The sequence below is a fragment of the Melospiza melodia genome, chromosome 16 (assembly GCF_035770615.1).
Source record: "Melospiza melodia melodia isolate bMelMel2 chromosome 16, bMelMel2.pri, whole genome shotgun sequence".
Classification (NCBI taxonomy): domain Eukaryota; kingdom Metazoa; phylum Chordata; class Aves; order Passeriformes; family Passerellidae; genus Melospiza; species Melospiza melodia.
The window spans coordinates 1,820,266-1,844,232 of record NC_086209.1 but is presented as its reverse complement, the minus strand read 5'-3'; the positions used below and the strand labels follow the sequence as shown (position 1 = coordinate 1,844,232).

Below are 23,967 nucleotides of genomic sequence, written 5' to 3'. Positions count from 1 at the left end.
ATAAAGGGTATGAAATGTGCTGGTGGAGACTGAGCAGAGGTGGAGACAAACCCATCCTGGCCTTACAGCTCCCATGGTGGCACAGGCACCTCTGCTTTTGGAAATCCCATCTTCTGCACAGACCAAACATCTCCAGAGCATCTGAAAATTAACAGTGACAAAATTAAAATTAACACTAGCCCAGCAGACACCAGGACAGACCTTGAGCAGTGTCAGTGCTGGATGTGGTGTACAGGCCAAGTGGTACAAAAACGAGATTCTGCTTGTAGCACATGGCCTTGGTGACTGCCAAACACTCAACGCTTCTTATCAGGAGGTGCCAGAGGCTGTGTGTGGGTCCAACAGGCACATCTGGGAGGAGGATGTCAAAGAATGCTGCTAGTTTTATTGTTCCTTGATAAAACTGTCCTGAAGAGACATTACATGCACCAAAGCTTTGGGAGATCCCAGCTAAGCTGCGTTTTGTGCATTTTTCTGGATCACATGCACAGGGAGAGACCCTTTCCCCTTTCACTCATCCCCTCCCTATTCAGCCCTTTCCCCCTAATTTGCTCCTCTTCCTCGCTCCCTTCCCCTCTTCCCTCACTTCACCTTTTTGCCTCCATCCCTTCCCTCCCCCTCACTCTCATAGCCCCTCACTCACCCCATTCACTCTCACTGCCTTTTCCCCCTTTTAAACCTTTTTCCCTCATTGATCCCCACTCCTCTTCCTCCTCACTCATTCACCTCCTTCCCACCATCATTCTTTCATTTTCTCCTCATTCTTCCCCTTTTCCTCCTCTCACCCCTTTACCCCCTCACACACTCCCCTTCTTCCCTCACCTGCTCTAATTGCCTTTCCTCCCTCACCCATTCCATTCTCCTTTCACCCTCACTCGTCTCTTTCCCCCTCACCTGCCCCCTTTCTGCCATCACTTACCCCTTTCCCTCTCAGTCCCTTTTCCCCTTTTAACCCTTTTCCCTCCACTCCCCCCTTTCCCCCTCATTAACCCCCATTTCCCTCATCCATCCCTTTTCCTCCTCACTCACGTCCGCATCCCCCTCACTCCGCTCACTTCCTTCCCATCATCACTCCCCGCTTTCCCCCACACCCATCCCCTTTTTCCCCTTCTCACCGCCATTCCCCCTCACTTCCTTTCCCCCGTGCCCTGGCCCGCCCTCTCCCCTCACTCCCGCTCCCCTCACCGGGGCTGCCCGCGCTCGCTCCCGGTGCCGCCCCCCGCCCGCCGCCGCCTGAGGCGGCCCCGCGCAGGCGCAGCGCCCCCATCCCCCGTTCCCCACACAGGGGCGGGGGCGGCGCCTCCCGCCGTTCGCGGGCCGGGCTGAGCCGCCGGAGAAAGGCGGCACCGGCACCGACCGGGCGGGCGCCCGCCCTCCGACCGACTGCCATCCGCCTGTCCGGCCGTCTGTCCATTCATCCATCCAGGTACCGTCCGAGGGGGGAGGTGCCCGCTGCGCTCGGCTCTGCCGCGCTCGGTGCGGACCGGCCGCGCCCGTGCCCCCCGCGGGGGTCGCGTCCGCCGGTGCCGCACAGCGCGCTCCCCCATCGCGGCCATGGGAGCGCGCTCAGAGCCCGCCCCAGAGCCTCAGCCCGTCCCTTGCCTCACCCCCCGGCTCTCGGAGCTGCACGGAGCTCCCACAGCCCCCCGGCCATCACAACCCCCCGGCCTCTCAGAGCCCTCACAGCGCTCATGGCCATCACAGCCCCGCAGCCCCCTCACAGCCTCCCCTCCAGCTCTTCAAGCCCCACGGCTCCCCAGAACCCCCCGTGCAGTCCCATGGCCATCAGAGCCCCTTCACAGCCTCCCCCTGCTTCTCAGAGCCCCCTCATAGCCTCCCCCTGCTTCTCAGAGCCCCCGAGAGCCTCTCCAGAGCCTGCACTCCCCGTGAGCCCCATGGCCGTCATTGCCCCTAAAACCCCCCCAGCCCCACGGCAGCCCCTCCACAGTCCCTTTGCTCGCCCTTGCCGGCCCCCGCAGCCCTCGGAGCGCTCCGAGCCCCGGCCTGGCCGCCGCGGGGTGAGGGGACCGTTACCCTCGCTGAGACACCCGGATGTCTGCTCGGCAAACTCCGAATTATTGTCTCCGACCCGCTCACGGCTGCCGCCTTTTTGCCTTCTTCCAAACGTGTTTTATTTCCTCCCCCCCGTTACACGATGAAATTAACTTTCACAGGTTTGTATCTCTTCCCCCGCATGTCTTTGCGGGGTTTTGTTTTTTTGGGTGGTTTTTAGGCTTAGTGGTTGTGGGGAAAGACTGAACGCTTTTCAGCTGATCTTCCCCCCTCAACGTGTGTTTTTTTCCCTCACGTGAGGTTTTTTTCCAGCTCCTGACTCTTGAAAGGAAACGGATTTTTTGGGTGACCCGTCTCCTTAATTCCCTCCTTGAGCCGCTGTTTTGCTTGGTCAGTGGAACTCGTGGAACGCTCCACTGGTGCATCCTCAGAGCTGCTGAGCTTTGGGATATCTCTGGGAATCACACTGCCCCTTCCTCGGAGATCTCCTTGGAAATCACACCCGAGGGGATCCTGTGGCTTTGGAGGAGTGGGAATCCACGTGAGGAGCTTTTTGAAGCTGGCACTTGGGTGGGAATGGGATTGCTTGGTAACTCCACAGTAAATTTCCCTAAGCCAAAATGCCTTCAGCAGTGCTGCTTGCAGGCACAGGTTTGCAATATGGGTGGAAGGTGTGCTCTGTTCCTCACAGCTCTTCCTAAGGGCTGTTTGTATTTTTTTTATTAAATTGAGTGGAAGTTGAAAATCTTGCAGGTAGAGGACCAAAATAATAATAAAAATAAATTTAAAAAACCCCAACAAAACAAAATGTATTTTTAAAGAAATGTACCAAGCTGTTGCTGTTACAAGTGCCTAAATAATCGAGAGATGCTGAGGTACCTATGGCAGTGTCTGTTTGTCACCTTGCTTTGTGTGACACTGAGTTTTTGTGGTTTCCTTTTCCCGCTGTCACTTAAAAACAGATGACATTTTCAGACAGCAGAGGGAGGGGGAAGAAATCCACAGCCACAAAAAGTCAGGGTTTGATTGCAGTTGTAACAAGTGCATCAATTTTTCAACTTTGAATTGGCTGTGTTGACTCACTCCCTCTTCTCTCAGTCAGTTTGCCCTCCTGCAAAACAGAGAGGATTTCTGACTTTTAACCCTTTTTTTTTTTACTTTTAACCCTTTTTTTAACCTTTTTTTTGTTTTACTACTCCGTGGACCGTTAATTAAGGGATTTTCAGTATTGGGGGTTTTCAGTGAAGAGTCAGTTTGGAAATGAATGTGCCCAGTGAAACTGAGAACTCACGTAAATCAAGTGCAGGGGAAAAGCAGTGTTTGCTCATGTTGTAAAACCAGTGTGAAATGCACTTTATGGTTTTTTGGCTTAGTGGAGTGTGTAATCTTAAGCTGTTTTTTTTTTTTTATTATTTTTCCCTATTTGCACCACTCTCTTTTCAATTTTAACAGGAAAACACACCAGTAAAATCATTACTTGAACTTATTTTCATGTACCACAGTAACTGCAGTTCCTGTTGTTACTTTGGCATAAGGTGATAGAGAAATTTTTCCAAGTTTTTTCTGCTTTTCCAGGATAAGCCTGGTAATGAACAAAGGATGTTTTCACCATTTTCTTGACACTGTTGTTGTCTGACGTCAGCACCTTGCTAATGATGTTTCCTGACTTTGCTCCATCAAGTATTTTGTTGGTAAACAGATGGAAACTAAACTATTGTGGGGGATTAAATCAGCTTCCTTCTCTTAAACTCATTGGTAGCAGAACAGGTGCAGTTCAGAAAGAGGAATTTGTGGGCTTTTCAATGTTCCACCCTAATTTAAGTCATTCTTGTTGGGTTTGGATGAAATTCAGACACTTTCCACCCCAGTGTAATTAGAAAAGCCAGAATTTTTGGTGTGTAATTCTGTTTGCCTAGAGCTCTCACGGCTCTGTGCTGTTTGGTACACCCCAGTGTAGTTAGAAAAGCCAGAATTTTCAGTGTGAATTCCTTTTGGCTAAAGCTCTTGTGGCTGTGCTGTGTTTGGTGCACCCCAGTGTAATTAGAAAAGCCAGAATTTTCAGTGTGAGTTCCTCTTTCCTAAATCTCTCGCAGCTCTGTGCTGTGTTTGGTGCACCCCAGTGTAGTTAGAAAATCCAGAATTTTCAGTGTGAATTCCTGTTTCCTAAATCTCTCTTGGCTCTGAGCTGTGTTTGGTGCACCCCAGTGTAATTAGAAACGCCAGAATTTTCAGTGTGAATTCCTCTTTCCTAAATCTCTCCTTGGCTCTGAGCTGTGTTTGGTGCCTTGCAGTGTAATCAGAAATGCCAGAATTTTTGGTGTCTAATTCCATTGGCTAAATCTCTCGCAGCTCTGAGCTGTGTTTGGTGCACCCCAGTGTAGTTAGAAACGCCAGAATTCTCAGTGTGAATTCCATTTGCTGAATCTCTCCTTGGCTCTGAGCTGTGTTTGGTGCCTTGCAGTGTAGTTAGCAAAGCCAGAATTTTCAGTGTGAATTCCTTTTTCCTAAATCTCTCTTGGCTCTGTGCTGTGTTTGGTGCACCCCAGTGTAATTAGAAACGCCAGAATTTTCAGTGTGAATTCCATTTGCTGAATCTCTCTTGGCTCTGTGCTGTGTTTGGTGCACCCCAGTGTAATTAGAAACGCCAGAATTCTCAGTGTGAATTCCATTTGCTGAATCTCTCGTGGCTCTGAGCTGTGTTTGGTGCACCCCAGTGTAATCAGAAACGCCAGAATTCTCAGTGTGAATTCCATTTGCTGAATCTCTCGTGGCTCTGAGCTGTGTTTGGTGCCCTGCAGTGCCAGCTGCTGCCCTGGAGGATGGTGGTGCCCGGGAACGCCCCCCTGATCCAGCAGGACCCCGCGCTGGAGCCGGCCCTGGGCAGGGACGCCCCCGAGCCCTCGGCCATGGGCCCGGAGCCCCCCGAGGAGCCGGTGGGCCCCGAGGTGCGCAAGCTGCGCGAGCTGGTGCGCAGGCTGGAGCTGGACAGTCAGCACGGCAGGACCCTGCTGGGGACAAACGTGCCCGGGGACATCCGTGCCGGGGTGGACAACCTCACCGGGATGGAGATCAACAACAGCATCAACGCCATGGCCGAGCAGCAGGAGCTGCAGCTGATGGCGGATCTGCGCAGCCAGCTGAGCAAGATGAGGCGGGAGGAAGGGGAGAACAAGTTCAGGAGAGCCCTGGATGCCCCGGTGCAATACAACAGTGCTCCTGAGGAGGTGTCTCCCAATGGGGGGCAGAGCCACAGCAATGGCCAGTGTCCCTCGCCCGTGGACACGAGTGCCAGCGCCGAGCTGCTGGGCAGCCTGCTCATGGCAGGGATCCACCCCCCAGCTGCAGCCCACGAACAGAACCCCAGTGAAAAGGGTGCAGACCTAGAGGGGCTCCCCAGTCACGCGGATCTGGATGAAGTCAAAGTGTTAGAACTGGAAAACGGCCCCGAAGAGGAGGATTGCTGGTAGGTACCCCCAGGCCTGGGGGAGAGGGATGTGCTGTGGTTAGGTGAGCAATTCCTTTAAAGCTGTAAACTGATTTCTGTACAGGACTTGGATTTTTAGCAGCAAGAATGCAGTTCTCATTAGTGACTGTTCTTATTCTTATGTCCATTGTGCCAGACTATTATGTTTTAAAAAATAAGTTTACCTGTAGGTGCTGATTTTTCCCCCTTCCTTCCAGCCACTGCTGCAGCTTCCTTTCCCTCTAAGTTCAGTTATATATAGCACATGCAGATAAATGAATAATGCACCTTTTAAACCTTGTGCACAACTGTCAAATACCATATTTTAATAACAATTTTGTCAATAGGAATCCTTTGACCATCTGGAATTTGTGGCTTTTGCTAGGACCTGAGGAGACAAACCATTCCCAGCTCCTGGAGGCTGTTTCTTTCCAGTTAAGCACCTCTTTTGTTCAGAGACATGAACTGAACCAGATCAATGATGTAATCCTCAACTGACCCAACTCTCTGGGACTCTCCCCTCCACCCCCAGCCTTGTTTAGAACTTGTTTTATGAATCAGTACATTAACAACCTTTGGAAGGGCAAGGGAAATGTAAAATTTAAGGCTGATTCCAGCTCCTGCAATAGCTGGGACTTGAGATTTTACCCAGAGTTGTTAATTTGCAAGGAAGGAAGAGCCTCAGGGCTCTGCAAATTGGGTTTCAAATTTGTGTAGCCAGATTAATCTGGCAGCAAGGACAGGGCTGCTGAACACAAACCAAACCTTCAGCTCCAAACATTCATTAGCTGTTAGAAGGGAAGGTGAAGTTTTTGTTAATGGAGTGGAGCTCAATGAGGTCATGGCATCAGCTCCAGCCTGAATTTGAGGTTACATTTAAAACAGGATTTTTTTTCTTTGCAAGTGTACTTTTAATACCCAAATGCTTGATCACTGGAACTCTTCAATATACCCAAATAGCATTTTGAGCAGATTTCCTATAAATAAATAAGTGAATATATTTAACAGGTTACATATGGAAGACTGGCTTTATTATTTCCATGCTAATGGGAGCAGCCAGGTTTATATTCACATTTATAGAGCTTGTGACAGGGAGAGTCTTCAAATTCTGTTGAGGCTGGGATTTATCCAGGCAGGGGATGCTGCCCAGTGAATCAGGAGAGATTCTGTGCTCAGGAGTTCTGTTCTTTGACCTTTCCTTCAGTTGGTGCCTGGTGAGGCCCTTCTTCCCCAGGTACCCTTCACTCTGCACCTTGTAAGATCCTTGTGCTTTGTTAGCTCTGTTTTATGTCAGATTTGGTTGGAACAGGGTAACCTGTGACAAAGAGGCCCCTGAGGAGCTGGATAAGGGTGGTGATCCAGAGCACTTGTGCATGTGCTGCTTCCATAAATTATCTTTGATTGTGCTGCATCCCTTCCATCTGTGCCCCTTTCCTCTTGTCAAACAAACCTGCTGAAACAGGAAGCTGCTTTTAGTGGTGGCGTCTTGTTCTGAAAGTGGGGAATGAATCCTGTGTACAATCAATAGTGCCTGTGCTCACTGCCAGATATCCCAAACTGTCTCCATAAACACATCCCACACTCAGCCCCTGCAGGTGTTTGTGCTTTCCCACAGCAAGAACCAGTAAAGTGCTTGCAGGGGAGGGAGGGTTTTCTTAACGCAAACAAGAAAACCCAACAAATTCCTTTAATTCTCTGTGAATTTAGGATCAGCTCCAACAAGGTGGCTCTGCTGATGGGGGGAATTTAGTGCTGCCTGAATTGAGCAAATCCAGAGGGAATAGCTGAGTGGATTGTGTATTTGCAATCCTTTTTAAAATATTGTACATCTTTCTTCCCTGGAAGGAGGATGGACTGTCAGAGGGTTTCTTGCTGTGCAGGTGGAGTCTCAGTCCCTTCTCTGTTTTGGAATTGTTCTCTTTATTCATCTGGAAGTGTCAGCAGTGTCTGTGCAGCTCTCCTGTTCAGCAGCTCTGAGGGTGTGTTTGGAGCTGTGTGAAACCCAAGGCAGGATTGTGTATTTGCAGTCCTTTTTAAAATATTGTACATCCTTCTTTCCTGGAAGGAGGATGGACTGGAGAAGGATTTCTTACTGTTCTCTGCAGGTGCAGGTGGAGTCTCAGTCCCTTCTCTATTTTGAAATTATTTTCTTTATTCAGCTGGAAGTGTCAGCAGTGTCTGTGCAGCTCTCCTGTCCAGCAGCTCTGAGGGTGTGTTTGGAGCTGTGTGAAACCCAAGGCAGGATTGTGTATTTGTAGTCCTTTTTAAAATATTGTACATCCTTCTTGCTGTTCTCTGCAGGTGCAGATGGAGTCTCAGTCCTGTCTCTATTTTGAATTGTTCTCTTTATTCATCTGGAAGTGTCAGCAGTGTGTGTGCAGCTCTCCTGTTCAGCAGCTCTGAGGGTGTGTTTGGAGCTGTGTGAAACCCGAGGCAGAGCCCACTCCCAGCTGCTGTAACTCTGCCCTGGCCTGCCTGGCCTTGGCTGCTCCCTCAGCTCCCTTTCTCAAATAGCTGCTCAAAATTGTAAATATCCTGGAGAGCAGGGACATGGAGCTGGGCCCTGGCACTGAGCAGCTCAGTGATGGACTCCAGCACAGGGCAGCTCCTGAGCTGTTTTGGGAGGGTTTTATCCAAATTCCCCCTTACCCAGGGAACAAGCAGATCTTCTGCTGATAGCCTTGCACTGGTTGTGTTCCCCAGTGTTTGTCATGCTGGGGTTTTTCCATGGAAGGAATCCCTGGCACTCAGGTGAATCCCTGAGTTGCTGCTCTCATTCCAAAAGTCTCTTTCTCAGCTGAAACTGGGTCATGCTATCTTCTCCTCAGTGTTGAGTTGTCTCTGCCTGGATCCGTGCTCAGCACAGCAAGTGGGGTGTCCTTGCATTGGTGTTTGCAGGAGCAGGAGCGTGCTGTGCTCTCAGAAATGCCACTGCAGGACTTTCCTGGGTGTGCAGTCTCAGCCTTAGCTCTGTGCCCAGTCACCTTCTTCTATATCCATGTTTAAGTCTTTAATTCTGTGTACTGGAGGAAATCATTGCTTCTTGTACCATCAGAGATAGGGAGAGAAATTCTGGGGAAGTGAGGGAAAGTTTCATATCCAAGTGAGGATATGATGCTGCACAAAATCCAGGAATTCTCCCAGTGCCTGCAGCCTGGGGGAGAAGGTTACTTACAGAGTGTCTGTGCAATCCATTTACACCCTTCACAGCTGTGCTGTAGCTTCCCTGGGATCTCTCCTGGCCACAGGGTGCTGCTGACAAGATCTGCACAATTTAGAAACAGCAATTTGCAAGGTCCTGTTCTCTCAGCCCGATCATTTTATCAGGTGTTTTTATCCCTGTTGCATTAAATAATGCACAAGTGACTTCTCCAAACCTTTCCTGTTTGAGGTGAGTGTTCCTTGTGCTGGGTGACCCCTGCCCTGCTGGGACATCCCTGGGTGCAGGAGCTGCCTCAGAGCCCCGTGCAGCTCTGTGGGAGTGTCCCCAGCCCGCCCCTGGTGGCAGAACCTGCTGGTGGCGACACCGCGTGCAGAGCTCGGCCTGGCCGGGACAGAGCCTGGCTGGGGCTGGGAGTGCTCCGGGCTGTGCCTCCTGCTCCTCTCATTGCTGTGACACGAGGGGTGGGCAGGGAAATCCTCAATGCCAGAGAGGTGGGGAGCAGGGGAGTCTGTGTGTCAGTCTGTGTCTCTGTCTGTCTGTCTGTGTGTGTTCATTCACAGCAGCACTCTGGAGCTGCCTTGTCATCACTGTGGGCTGCTGGCTGGGTCAGGAGATTCATTTAACTTTGGAGCTGCTCTGGCTTGGGGACTGATTTTTGGTGTTTTGTTCAGCAGGATTAGTCCCTAAATAGACATGAGAAAGTGTCTTTGCAGTGTCATTTATTCCTCTCTTTGCAATTTCTTGGGAATAAAGCTCAGTCCTCTCCTTGGGCTAGCAGCAGAATGTTTTTGTGTGGAGTGTTCTCCACAGGATTTTCCCTTTTACATTTCTGTCATTTCAGAACCTGGATATTATTGTTTCACTGTGGCTTTCTACTCCAGTCTTGTCTGTGTTAGGATTTCTGTTCAGCAGGAGTGTTTAGATTTGAGATTAGCACAGCATAAGCAGAGTACTAAATCTGAAAATCAACTCTCTGAAGTCTGATATGCAAAGGAAAGGAAAATGAATGTATTACCTGTTTGAAATCCATGATTGGAGAGGAATTCAGCTGCCTTTTAGCACTTGGAGGAGGTGTATCTCATACACCTGGATTGTTCTAAACCCTTTCAGCTGGTTGAGGTCTCCTCCTTGCAGTGTTGTGTGTAACTCACAGGTCTGCAGATCAGTGCAGTGATTGCCATTTTTGGAGCTGCTGCAGCCACTGGTGCCAAGTGCTTTGGAAGATGGATAATAACCCAGGCTGTGTCTTCAGAAAAGGCCTTTGCTTCATGCTCAGTTTCATTTCCTAATGCACTGCTTCTAGAGCCTTCTGCAGCCTCAATTCTGCTCTTACAATTTATACATTTCTGCTGGATCTAAAATTCCCAGGATTTGACTCTTAGAGCTGCTCTGATCAGTTTTTCAGTGTGAGAATGCTTTTTCTTGGTGCATTGTGCAAGTTGAGAAAATTGTTGTGTTTCCTGCATTCTTGGGGTTTGGGTTTTTGAAAGCAGGAATTTCAAAATCCAACAACAGTGGCCATTAACTGCTGTAAATCCTTCTGTGACATTGATTCCATAAGGGAAGTAGTATCTCTGGAATATTCCTTGGTTTTAGTGCTCTGGGTTATGTCAGAATAAAGTACAGAGTGTATCAGAAATTTATTTGTGAATGGCTGCAATTTAATGGAAGAAAAATTCCTATGTTTGTCACAAGGTACTCTGTTTTACAGGGTAAACACAAACATTAGTAAGCAGAAAGTAAAGAATCTTTATTATTGAAGGGTTTCCTCTCAGAAGATGAATAAAATCTCATTTGTATTTAATAATTTATACAACAAACCCCCAATACATCAAACTGGGAATATTTGCCCAAATGTTTACTTCGTGCATTTTGCATGAGGCCTTGTAAGTATCTAAATAACCAATTTTCATTTGCAATTTGACAAAAGAAAACATTCAGAGACGTTTAGAGAGAACACCCAAAGTGCTGAGCTGAGGAGCAGACTGCAGGGTAAGGTTTGGTTCTGAGCAGGGCTCTGACTCTGGGCTGCCTCCTGCTTTTCCAGTGCTTCTGGGATTCAGTGCTCACCTGGCAAATCAAACAGCCTGGAGGCTGAAAGTACCAGAAAGAAAAATTCTGAGTGTTTTTAAACAAAGCCAAGAGTTTTTAGCTTTTCACACCCCCCTTTTCCAAGGTTTTAGCTGCCTGGATGTGAGGCTGGGTTAGGTCAGCCTCTGGTGGGTGACCCTGGTCACTGGGCTTTCCTGAGCCTAGGAAAAGGTGACTTCTGGCTCTTAATATGCCAGAGAAATACTCACATTGACATATTGGAGGGGTTGGTGCTTTTAGCTGAGTGCTGTGCCTGCACCTTTGGAGGAGTCAGGGTGCTGAGCCCTTCCCAAAGCTCCTGCAGAAGGAAAATGGGAACCCTGGTGCTGTGAAATCAAACCAGAATTCCTTTTGTTTGAAACTAAGTTGAATCTCAGTGCTCTGAAGAATTGAGCTGTGTTCACTTAATTGGGTTTGGGGAAATGGTGAGAGCTTCTCTTGCCAATGGATTTGTCAGAGGAAAAATCAGAGTTCTCTGGCAGAGCCCAGAAGATTCCAGAGCTTTGCTCCATGTGGGAAAGGCTCTGCCAGGCAAACAAGGGTTGCCATCCTCAGCTGGGATGGGAGCAGGGCAGGATTCTCTCCCTGAACCTGGAATATGAGCAGAGCAGCCTGACCTGCCCTGAGGAGGCTGTTGGCCTCTTTTTTGTCTGATGGTTTTACTGCTCCTTTTGTGGTCTGAGCTGTGCAGTAAATCCAGGGAGAGGGAGCACTTTGCTTCCTGGCTTTGATTGGATTTGAGTGCTTGTAATGTTCATTTATCCATGCACAAATGCAGCAGGATTGGCTGGGGGGATCTGCCCTGAGAGGTACCTTTGGAGACTCAGGAATATTTGCATTCATTCCTCAGTGTTTATTTTATCAATAACAAATTAGCCTTTGGATTTTTTTTTATTTGCATTTGGCTTTGTGTAAACCTTGGTGGGGAAAAGCTCCTGTGTGAGTTGTGACTGAAGAGGCTGAGTTTATTCTCTGGAAAAGCTGGCTCTGGCCAGAGGCAGGAGTGGTGTGTCAAAAATAGGGAATAATGTTGTCTGCAGGTAACAAACAGTGTTTTGAGAGCTGTTGCATGCAGTGGTGCTCCATCTCACAGCCCCAAAACCTGCCAGGTTTGCTTTCTGCATTCCCTGTTATCCCTGCCTGGATCAGGGTCAGGACAGGAGCCAGGGCAGTAGGTCAGGCAGACCTGTACAATATTTTAAATACCCCATTTAAATATATATTCTGTCTTGGCCAGGTGTTGGTGTTACAGCCAGGACACCTGACAGCTGAGAGTCCCACAGTGTTTCTCTGTATTTTAATCCCAGGTTTTCAAGAAGGAGTGGGATAATGACTGACATTCCTGCTGATTTACAGCAGCTTTGTTGAGGAAATCAGTGTTCTGTGGGTTGGATCTGAGCTGGCTGTGAGAGAGTGAATAATTGGAGCAAAAGGCTCTGTGTACCTTGCTGCAGGAGTGGCAAAGGTTGGGAGAAAGAGGATAGGAGGCAACTGAAGCACAGGCAGACACCTCTTGAAATCTTAACTCCACCACCAGGGTTACTTTATGCTTAAATACTGGAATTTGGCCTGAGGAAGGTGAAATTCTCTGGATGTATCAGTGGGGCCAGCTTTGGGAACACCATAAATGTTCAGGTGTGGCTCTGGGTGTTTTCTGTGTCACCTGGGAGCAGTTGCTGAGGTGAAGGAGCACAGGAGAGGGAGGTGCTGGTGGGAAAGCAGCAGTTGTGGCATTGTGTGCATGGGAGAGCTCCTGGAGCTGCTGCTGGGGATTTTCCAGTGCAGAGGGAGCAGCTGAGGGCTCTGCCAGCAGCTCCTCAGAGCCTCAGGAGAGGGGGAACCTGAGACCCAAACCTAATGTGCACAAATCACAGAATCCCAGAAGGATTTGGGCTGCCTGGCACCTTGAGGACCATCAGCTCCAGATCTAGGTTGAAGTCTCACTGCCCTCTGCACCAGGGTATTCTCCAAGTGATCTGCAAGAATTAAAAACAGCTTCACTTTTGGAAGTGCAGAGCACTGATTTTTTCCCCTTACAGGTTTTGAGTGTGTTGCTGAACAGCAAAAACATTAAAAAACAGGGAACTGCTTTTTCCTTTTAAAAATACAAATGTGGGATGTGTAAGTAAAATACTTGAGTTGCTTTTATAGCAAAGGCTCTTCCAGCTTTGACCTTTCCACAGAGCAATGTTCTGCTTGGGAAATCTGGTGAAGATGCTGCTTTCCACCCAATCCCTTGTAAATAATCCAGGAGTTTAGGGTTAATAAATCTGATCCTGAGTGTCCATGCAGAGCAATGGGGGTGTCAGAGATGTGGCAGACACTCAGGCTGGAGGAGAATTGATCTGACATTGCAGGGAAGATAAAGCACAGCCACACTTCTGCCTGTCTGGCAATGTCTGAGCCCTCCAGTGCAGGGGTTTATCCCTGGAATCTGGGAATGCACCTTTGGCTGCCTGGGAGGGCACATCCAAAGGGTTTTAAACCAAAACCACAACACCCTGCAGCTCAAGTTAGGAGCACCTCACTCCCTCACTGCCTCTGAGAGGGGATGTTTTGGAAGAGGGGAGTGGAGGGAGAGACAGGTGAGTATTCCAACAATTGTTACAACAGCCTAGGATGGCACCTTGCCTTGCAGAGCCTGTGGGTTTCTCTGTAAAGCCATTGATTTTCCTTTTGTGACAGTAAATTTTCTTTCTGAGTCAATATGCTATTTAAACCTGAATTTTTTTAACTTGGGTAACTGGTAATTGGTAATTTGGGGAATTTTTAAATTCGGGCAACTAAATTTTTTTATTTGGTTCCTCATGGCTGCACTCTAGCAAATGGCACTTTGGTAGCTGTGTGCTTTGAATTAACCAGCATTTCTTCCTTCTCCTTTGAATCCTTGCAAAGGCTCTATGTGTCTCCAAGGAAATCCATGGATGAGAAAACAGCCTCTCCTCTGAAGTGGTGCCGGCAGGTGCTGGATAACCCCAGCCCCGAGATTGAGGCTGCCTGCAGAACCCTCATCAACAGGCTGGACCAAGGTAGGGCAGCTGCAGCCTCTGCTGCTCTGGGCTCCCTTGCAAAGCTCATTCTGAGCAGGAAAACTGAGCTTAGTGTTGTCAGGCTCTTGAATTTTTAAGTTCTGTTAATATTTAAACATTTTTGAATGTAAGAAATGTGTAGAGGAACAAATGTGCTGCTGGGGAGTGGGAACCAGGGCAAACTGTTCTTGCAGCTTCTTCCTGGTGCTGAGTGTTCCTAGTGGTGATGGTTCCTCCTCTGGATATTCCTGCTGGATCTTCCCAGCTGCTCTTACCTGGCTGAAGAAATTGCTGCTGCTCAAAGCTTACAACAATGAAATATTAAACTTGAAGAAATGGTGTCACTTGGAAATCAAGTTTTTCCTCCAGTTTATCATCCCCTAAAAGCATTTCCAGCTGTGGGTTGTGTTAATCCTGAGGGGAAATCTCTGATTTCAGCTGCCTGAAGTGAAACCCTGGAATGTTGTGTGCAGTGGGGACATCTCAGATCACAGGCAGTGTTCTGGTCTGGCTTTGGGGCTTTGCTTTTCCACCTGGGCTTTCAGTGGTGGGACAGCTCTCACAACAGATGCAGTTCACAGGACAAAAATGAATTTATTCTGCTCTACCTCTGTCCTGCATCACCTGCAGTGCACCTGGTGCATGTCCTGCCTGTGTCAGCCCAAATGGCCTCAGGTTTGTGTAAAGTGGGCTGGACACTGAGCTCCTGACAGCCTGGACCCTGAGGGCTTGGAAAGGAATCAGGAACTGCCTTTTACCTTCTCTAGACACCCTCTCATGCAGCTCCCCTGGCCAGGACCGGCTGCAGGTTTATTGCAGACGTGTGTGCAGGTTGGTTGCAGACGTGTGCAGGTTTGTTGCAGACGTGCATGCAGGTTTGTTGCAGACATGGGTGCAGGTTTGTTGCAGACGTGTGTGCAGGTTGGTTGCAGACATGGCTGCAGGTTTGTTGCAGACGTGTGTGCAGGTTTGTTGCAGACGTGTGTGCAGGTTGGTTGCAGACATGGCTGCAGGTTGGTTGCAGACGTGTGCAGGTTGGTTGCAGACATGGGTGCAGGTTGGTTGCAGACATGGGTGCAGGTTGGTTGCAGACATGGCTGCAGGTTGGTTGCAGACATGGGTGCAGGTTGGTTGCAGACATGGGTGCAGGTTGGTTGCAGACATGGGTGCAGGTTGGTTGCAGACATGTGTGCAGGTTTATTGCAGACATGGGCTGCAGGTTTATTGCAGACATGGGCTGCAGGTTTGTTGCAGACATGGGCTGCACTCTCCTCTGTCCAGCTGGACTCAGGAACGTTCAGACACAGCAGCTGTGTGTGGAGAGGGACACTTGTGAGAGAATCACTGTTTGGAAGCTCAGGGATGTCCCTGAGCTCTGGAATCCAGCCCCAGCTGGGTCCCCACGTTGCTGTCTCAGGGTTTGTCTCCATGGGAATGCAGAAATTCTGATTTCACTTGAACCAGCAATTCCAGCCCTGTGGTTTGGAGTCTGAGGTTGCTGCTTTGGGGGTTGGTTTGGGTTATTTTAGTTTTCATTCTAACAGTGTTTGGCACTGCTTGAGATCTCAGGCTGCTCTTGGGTTTAACCTTGGCATTCCTGATTGGAGATAACTGAATAGACTTTGAGAACAAACTTCATTTGCTTTCATAAACCATCTGTGCTTAGAAATTTGAATGAAATCTCTTTGATTACCTCTTTCCTCTCTGAAATGTATCAGGCTTCAGTTGTACTTAGTCTGACCTGGTAGTATTTGTGGGAGAAATAAAACAAGAAAATTTAATATGATGAATCTTCATTATATTCTTAGCTGATACTCTCACAGTAGGCAGAACTGAGTTCTGTGTGCAGTTGAGCAGCACCTTGAGTATCTCCAGATCATGGTGTGAGTAATTTCCTCAGTGTTGTAGCTGCTCCAGTAAGTTTCCACCTCCAGTAAGGACGGGGGCACTTGGCTTTGCCACCTGCCTTATTTTGGTTGGTTTGTGAACATGTGAGTGTGTGTGAGCTGAAGGAGTTTAATTCAAAGAGCTGGTTTTTAATATTTTATTTTATTGGATTGGCATAATTTCTGTGGTTTAACACTGTCTTGGTTCTATCACAAAAATTCAGAATAACACATTTGTAACATAAATTCAGTAAGCTCTCTAAAATGAGGGGGTGTGATGGTGTGCACAGGGGTCTGAGGATGAGGGAAGAGATGAGGATCTGACTCCATGTTTCAGAAGGCTGATTGATTATTTTATCATATATATTATATTAAAACTATACTAAAAGAATAGAAGAAAGGATTTCATCAGAAGGCTGGCTAAGAATAGAAAAAGAAAGAATGATAACAGAGGTTTGTGGCTCAGCTCTCTGTCCAAGCCAGCTGACTGTGATTGGCCATTAATTAGAAACAACCCCATGAGACCAATCCCAGATGCACCTGTTGCATTCCACAGCAGCAGATAATCAATGTTTGCATTTTGTTCCTGAGGCCTCCCAGCTTCTCAGGAGGAAAAATCCTAAGGAAAGGATTTTTCATAAAATGTGTCTGTGACCCCCTGTGACAAGGGAGTGTGGAGGTGGCAGATATTGGTGGAACTGGTCATCCATCCAGCACTGGAACTTTGTGAAATGTGTGGCTTTTTCAAAGCCAGGTTTGTCAGGAGTTCCTCTTGGAGTTCTTCAGAGGGGACAAAAGCAGTTAAAGGACACGAGTGGGGACTGGGCACTGCTGTGCTCCAAGTACCTCTGCTGCAGAATTTAATCCTGTTCTTGATCTTGCTCTCTGTTTCCAAAATAATTTGCTAACCTTTGTGGCTTTTTTGTATTTTTCCTTCTAGCCAGTAGATGGAAAAACCTGTATTGCAGCCCCCTGGCATCTCCCAGCGCACATAACCTGAATTCCGAGGCAGGCTCCTGTAGCAATGCACTAAACTCTCCTGGGCACCTCAAATCGACTAACAAAGCACTACTAACCTGTGGCAGCTCAGGTATGGCATGGCACTGCAGCACTGGGCTCTTTAAAATGCAAGGAGGGGTAGGGATTGGCACAGGGAAAAGGTCTCATGGCCACTCGTGGTGTTTTCCCCTTTTTGTTTGCTCCCTTCCTCACCCAGGTTTCATTTGTGTGGGAGAAAACCTCCTTGCATTCTAAATGTCCTGTGGTTATTTCTTGGTTTGGGTTTCTCTACTTTCTCTCCCTATATATATATATATATTTATAAACTGTACTAATTTTAAGTGGCTTAAAATAGAAAGCAGCTCTGTTGGGGCAAAAATATATTGCTCTTGAATAAAGTTGTAGAGTATAGATGTGATCTTTATAGAGTCACTTGGATTCAGTTTTCTGGGGAAGGTTTCTCTTGGGAATATTGATTAATGCAGGGAACAAAAGGCTGCAAAGCCTGCAGGGTAAAACCTTCAATTACCTGAGTGGGAAGCTAAAACAAAATACCAGAAGTTTTCCTTCAGCCTTAATTGTGTGTGGAGAAGATTCCCTACCTTAGAGGCAGCTCAGCCACGACTCCTGTTAGAGCCTGATAATGCAGCTCCTCCAAAATGCTGTGGCCTGCAGCCTCCTTGTGCCTGAGGAGGCAGGAACCCCCTTCAGGAGCTCCATTTGGCATCCTTGGTGCAGTTCCTGCTGTTCCCTGCACAAAGGCTTTGCCTCCTGGCTCTGCTATCAAAGGACTCGTCCTTATTTGTTTGTTTTGTGTGGAAATTGCTAAACCCTACTTTGCATGTTTCAAAACACAAAGCATGTTTAACAGTCTCTGCCTCCAAACTTGATGTTAAATGAACTTTTTTTCCCTCTCTGAAAAAAAGAAGAAGGTTGCCTGTGACTGTTTTCACAGGTGCAGGTTTATTTTTGAGCTCTGATTTTTTTATGTAAATAGAAATTAACACTTATCTCTGTTTTGCAAACAAAAGGATGCACGTAGGACTGAGGATTTTTGCCAGCTGAGTTCTGCAGGGAAACATCTCTAAGGCAATTTCTTGTTTTTCATATGAGTTTGGGGGGCAATCCAGGTCTCTGAGCACCTTTTCACCCAGAAGCAGCTCCTGATGAGTAAAACCAAAATGTCTTTGGCTTCTGCAGATGTGCAGGGCCAGGACAGGCTCTGTCCTTTCAGAGCATGATGAGTTCACTTCATCTCAGGTGCCTCTTCCCTGTGCCTTGGGCAGGTGCTAAGATGAGTTTAAAGTTTTCTGTCAGCCTGACTCAAATCTTACCTTATTTCCAAGAAAAACCAGCTTTTCTACCCTTCAAATGGAAAATGTTTAACTGACTTCCCTTGAAAACCAAACCAGCCCCTTTGACAAAGCCCAGATGTGGTTTCTGTTTGAAAACCATCATCAGCTCAGCTTTACTGATGGAAGCAGGAGCAGATTTTTCCCCTCCTTGGCTATTTTTAACTAGACCTTCAATTTGAAATGCAACAGCCAAACTAAACAAAGTTGGATTGGGAGTTTTGCCTTTTAGAAAGCTGGTCTCAAGGTCCAGCTGGATTTTTAATCAGTGTTGAATGTGCTGTTAATTACAGCAGGAAACCTGTGCTTCTTCCTTCCACCACATCCTACAGGTGCAAGCCCAGCTCAGGATGGATTTATTTCAGCTCTTACAGTCTTTTCCTGACACCAGGAGGAAAGAAATGGGATTTTATAGTGCAATATCCTGACGTGGAGTGTGTATTTGTGCAGCACACACCCAGATGCACCTTTAAGGTACAGCCACACTTGTGTCACTGTGTTACTGCAGCATCCTGAAGCTCACAGTTTTCCTGCCATGTTCTGAGAAGATTTGAAGGCAGGGCACCTCCTGATGTTCAAATAAACCATTTGCCAGCAAAGCTGAGCAGCCCTTTCCAGCTGTGCTGAAATGCAGCAGGCAGGGAAAAGCAGCAGGTTCCCAACATGATTTCTTCTACCAGCTTGGAAGAGAACTAAGTGCTGACATGGGAAACACAGGTGTGAAGTTCAGGTGTGAAATGAATTTCTTACATGGGCACTGACCAGGCTGCTTCCTGCCAATCAGCCTCACATTCCTTGTTTGAAAAGCACCTGAAAACTGCAGGTTAAACACTGAGTGTTGGAATTCCTAAATTCTTATTTCTCACAGCTGGACCTGCAGCTCCCAGCTGCACTGCTGAATTCCTGGGATAGATCCTGCTGCTCCTGGTGGGTCTGTGAGTGTGTGACTGGGTTTGTGTCCCTCTCCCCAGGGTACCTGAGCATGCACTCGGCCCTGAGCTCCCAGTCCTCGGTGGACAGCGAGCTCAGCACCTCGGACGACTCCATCTCCATGGGCTACAAACTGCAGGACCTCACTGATGTCCAGGTCATGGCACGGCTGCAGGAAGAGAGTAAGTTTTGGTTGGTTGGTTTGGGTGGTGGGTGGGGTTTTTTGGGGGGTTTTATTTGGCTTTGATGTTTTGGTTTTTTTTTTTTTTAAGTTGCTTCTATATTGTCAGGCAGGAAAACTTCAATAAAGGCATAATCTGGTGAGAAGCTGTAAATAACCCAGATGCCACCCAGGCAGGTGTGTGTTCACGGGAGGCAGACTTGAAATCTTTGTTTCCACCTTTGAAATGCTGCTGGGTGCAGAATGAATTAAACTAAAAGATTTAACCTCTAAATGAGACTGCCATTCCTGTGGATTAGACTCCTGTACCTACTTAACCTGCTGGAGCTTGTTGGCAATGTCCACAGTCGTGGGTGGGATTAGGGAGCACTGCAGGTCCCCTGAATGTTAACTGGGCTGTAATTAAGCAGTGCTGTAATTAAGCAGTGCTGATGCAGGTGATGCTGTTCCTGCTGATGGATTCCGGGGAGGACAGGTGTTAACCTGGCTCTCCTTCCAGAGTGAAACAAATCACTACCCAAGCATTGCTTTGGAGTTGGGGGTGCGTTGTTGGGATTGGTGCTGCCCGTGTCCCCAGTGATGTCCCCCGTGTCCCCAGGCCTGCGGCAGGACTGCGCCTCCAGCTCCGCCTCCGTGTCCCGCCGCAGCTCCAGCGCCTCCCTGCACTCGCTGCGCCGCGGCACCTACAGCGACCAGGAATTCGACACCTACAGCCTGGAGGACGAGGACGACTGCGACTGCTCGCTGTCTCTGCGCAGCGCCCACCGCTACTCGCCGTCCCCGCTGAGCTCCCCGCGCTGCCAATCGCCCTCCTCGGGCGCCGAGCTGGGCCGGGCCGCGGCCTCGCGGCTGCGCGCCCCGCGCAGGGCGGTGCAGAGCCCCATGCAGGAGCGCCTCAAGTACGCCAACAGCGAAGGTGAGGGCGTGCTGAGCCGGGGACGGGGCTTCTGGCACACACGGATGCCCCCGCAGGGCTCCGGGCTGGGCAGGAAGGGAGCTGGCCGTGCTGGGTGTGAGGTGCACAGGGACACAGGCGCTGGATCGAGAGTAGGATGGCCACGGGACCAGGGCAAGGATTGCCCCCTCTGCTGGGCGTACCTCGAGTGCTGTGTGCGGTTCTGAGCTCCTCACTACAAAAAGGACATTGAGGGACTGGAGTGTGGCCAGAGAAGGGAATGGGGCTGGAGCACCAGGAGTGGCTGAGGGAGCTGCAGTTGTTCAGTCTGGAGAAGAGCGCGCTCGGAGGAGACCTTACTGCTCTCTACAGCTCCTGATAGGAGGATGCAGCTGGGTGGGGTTGGTCTCTTCTGCTGTTTCCCAAGTGAAAGGACAAGAGGAGATGTCTGAAGTTGCACCAGGGGAGGTCCAGGTTAGGTGTTAGAAGCAATTGTTTCCCTACAGAAGTAGTCAGGCCTTGGAATGAGTTGCTCTGGGAGGTGGTGGAGTCACCATCTCTGGCTGTGGCACTTAGGGGTGATCATGGTGGTGCTGGGTTGATGGGATCATCTTGAAGGTCTCCTCCTTATCCTGTGGTCTCAAAATCACTGCTATTTACTGGAGGCTAAGAACCAGGTGCAGACTACTGTGCTTTGAGGTGCATGGGTTTCTGCAGAGCCTCAGAGCAGCAGCAGCAGGGGGCTGAGGCTGTGTGTGTTTTCAGAGGAGCTGAGGCACAGCATGCCCAACCTGGCCCGCAGCAGCCTGCGCGCGCTCGAGGCCGTGCGCGGCAGCCGCAGCCTGGAGTCCGACCTGCAGGTGCCCAGCAGCCGCATCCCCAGGACTCAGCAGCGGTCAGCAGGTCAGTGCCACACCTCCCACAGCCCTCCTCTCCCTTCTCCCTTTGGCCAGCCCTCAGAGGTGCTCTTGTGTCCCTGCAGGTCTGACTCCCAGCAAGCTCAGGTATTCCTCGGGGGCCGCGCAGTCCCCGCTGACGGGGCGCCAGCCCAAGGCGGCCGGCTCCCTGCTGCCCGGCCGGCAGGTGGGGAAGCCCTGCAGCTACACGGCTCCCGTCCCCCCCGTGCGCAAGGCACAGCTCCACACGGGCTCTCCCAGCAGCAGTTGCACTTCCAGAAGCTCCACCATGGTCACCGTGGCCAAAGGCTCTGCCCTGAAAGCGCGGCCGGGCGCGGCAGGGGTGGCCGTGCCCAAGGGAAAGGCGCCGCCCCCATCCAGGAGGTGAGAGGGGTGCAGAGCTCTTTGGCGTTTTGTAACTGCATGCCATGAAGTTCATGAAGCATGGGGAGTGGTGTAACAACACTTAAAAGTTTTTGTTCTTGCTGCTGGTTTTTTAACAGCTGTTATGCTACAATTCATTATTGAGGGAAATTAAATTGATTGAGTTGTTATGATATGACTGATGCCAGACTAATAAGCAACCAGTGCTTGTTGATCTTTAATGTCCTATTAGAGCCTTATATTGAAATCTTTAAAAACATGAAAAAGGGAATTTTTAATCTCCTAATTTATATCAGTACTCTACATACCTGATTATTTTTCATGTGTTCAGTTGTATTTGCATGGAAAAATATTTCTCTTGGACTCAGTCATGGGCTGAAGTCACAACAGTGTTAACGTGGCAGATATCAGTGATTAAGATTCCAGTAACAGCCACTGAATTTCTTAAAGTGCCTCAAGTTGGTGTTTGCTGATGCTCAGGGTGTGACAGCAGCCCTTCACCCATGGCAGGGGGATGCTGGTAACCCAAACCTGTGTCCACTACAGGGCTTTTCCTGGAGCTGTCCCTGATGTGTTACTTTGTCCCCTCAGGTTCCTCCAGGCAGCACAGACCCCCCAGGCCCCCGAGGACGACTCCTGGAAGGATGGGTGCTACTGAGAGCCCAGGACACCTCTGTGGAGCAGATCCCAGCTGGCTGGGCATGACCTCACTGGGAGAGGCCCCGAGCCCCTGTCCCTGCAGACTGCTGTACATATCCCTCATTCTGTGCTCTCCACACCTCCCACCTCCCTCTGCTCTGCCAGGAGCCGGGGCTGGGACACACAGCTCCCACCCTTCACTGAACCCTGAGTCTTCCCAGGAAGACTGGAAAAGCCTTATTTCATCCACACCCCAGCTGCAGCCCTGGGGAAGGTGTGTCACCATCCCCTCCCAGGGATGCTGCAGAGCTGGGGTGTCCTCAGTGCCAGAAGCAGCTCTGAGCTGGTGCTGTGGCAGAGCTCATGGGGAGTAGAAATAGTGACATAGGTGTTAGATTTGAAACTTTTTAAACCCAGCCTGATGTACTCTAATATTTGTCTGGAATTCAACTGGGTTTGGTTTGTTGGTTTTTTTTGGTTTTTTTTTTACTTCTGTATAGAATGTATTTCTGCTACTTTTTATTGTTTGGTCTAGAGCTGCAGCAGGTTTTTATAACTGTAGAACACTGAGCTGTTGTATCCAGGTGTCAGCACAGGTCATGAGGAGCAGTACACAATATTTGTGTGGGGTGTGAACAGGCAGGGACAGGGATGCCAGTTAAAAACTGCTGGGCACCAGCACCTTACCTCAGCTGAGTCAGCTCAACACCACTTAAGAGTAAATTTTTAAAAATCCCCTTCCCTCACAACTTTGTCTTGAAGTGTTGGAGATCTCAGCTGGTTCCCAACTGCCCTGACTTTTGTAGAAGTTTTCTACTGTCTCTTAAGGATTCTGTTCCAGTGTCCTTTTCCTCAGCAAGTGCTGGATGCTACAAATACAGTCTTAGTCCAGGAAATATGCACTGATAGCAATGTTCTCCCTGCCATCAATGTGACTTTGATAGTGTAGTTTAATAAAATGTTATGGTGCTGAACTAGATCTGCTTTATTCCAACACTGAGTTCTGTGCCACAAACGAGGCCTCTCCTGACAGAAAAGAGCTCTGCAAGGATAATCAGGGCCTCAGCAAAGTCTGGTAGGATGCAAGGAGTGAGATTTACCTTTGATTCCTCAGAGATCAGGACAAGGCCCTCAGTTTTTGCCATTTCTGAAACCTCCACACGTGGCCTGAGCAGAAGCAAAGGCAGGAAGCAGCACAGGGGAAGTTCTGCACCACAGGGATCTCTTGTGATCCAGGAAAAGAGGAAGGGACAGTTGTGCCCCCAGTGCTGTGAGGGGCCCAGGAGGTTCCTGTGCCACCACCCAGCCCCTGCCAGGCCAGGCCTGGCACAGCAGCACTCACAGGGCAGAGAGGGGGCCCAGGAGGCTCAGCTGGAGCTGCTGCTGTGTCCCTGGGTCCCTCCCACCCTGATAAAGCTGCATGGGGTGCCAGCACTGCCCTGCTGAGGCTCTCCCCTCATCCAGAACATTCTCTTCTGAGACCTCTCCCTGCTGGCACAGCTGGACCAGCTCACACTGACTTCCCAGGGCACAGAAAGGTGAAAGAGCAGCAACATCTGTGTGATTTCTGTTACTGGGGGCTTCTCCTGTTGCCTTTTCTGTGCCCCGTGTTCCAAAGGGGATTTTCCAGGCACTGCCTGAGTCAAGCCCTGCTGCCCCTCCATGGACATGTGACAGTAGGTGAAGAACAGAAACTTCCTGAAGGAGTCAGATATCAACTGGTTGAAGGCTGCATCCCAGTTAAAGCCTCTCAGGCAGGTGGGATTGTTTCCATGTTTTCCAGCCTGGCTGCTGTGGAGATGCAGACCTGGCTGCAGTTCCAGGCTGAGCAGAGCAGCAGGAAGGTGCTGAGGATGGATTTTGTTTGGATTTCCAGGTGTTTCCAGTACAAACCTGCTGCTGCCAGGCACTTGGGAGAGGCTGTCCCACTTCAGGAGGGAACAAGCACAGCTCTGACTGAACCATCACACTCAGGAGCTGTTAATTTAATTTTATCCTTTTGTTTTTCTGAGCTGTTCTCACACCAAGTGATCTCAGTGCAGCTCC

The 23,967-nt window shown here is 49.3% G+C and overlaps 1 protein-coding gene across 4 annotated transcripts; it reads left to right on the top strand.

Moving 5' to 3' along the window:
• Positions 1-1,300: 1,300 nt before the first annotated feature.
• Positions 1,301-22,895, top strand: LOC134425559 (SLAIN motif-containing protein-like). Of its 4 annotated transcripts, XM_063170271.1 has the most exons (9): positions 1,301-1,426; positions 4,812-5,476; positions 13,626-13,759; positions 16,586-16,735; positions 18,968-19,108; positions 19,706-20,023; positions 20,768-20,905; positions 20,985-21,282; positions 21,874-22,895. In XM_063170271.1, exons 2-9 carry the CDS (start codon positions 4,833-4,835, stop codon positions 21,938-21,940), a joined length of 1,890 nt encoding a protein of 629 aa, XP_063026341.1. In that variant the 5' UTR covers positions 1,301-1,426; positions 4,812-4,832; the 3' UTR covers positions 21,941-22,895. The 4 variants fall into 4 exon arrangements, with proteins under 4 accessions (XP_063026341.1, XP_063026343.1, XP_063026340.1 ...); XM_063170273.1 differs by lacking the exon at positions 16,586-16,735; XM_063170270.1 differs by having other exon boundaries at positions 20,768-21,282.
• The last annotated feature ends 1,072 nt before the right edge of the window (positions 22,896-23,967 follow it).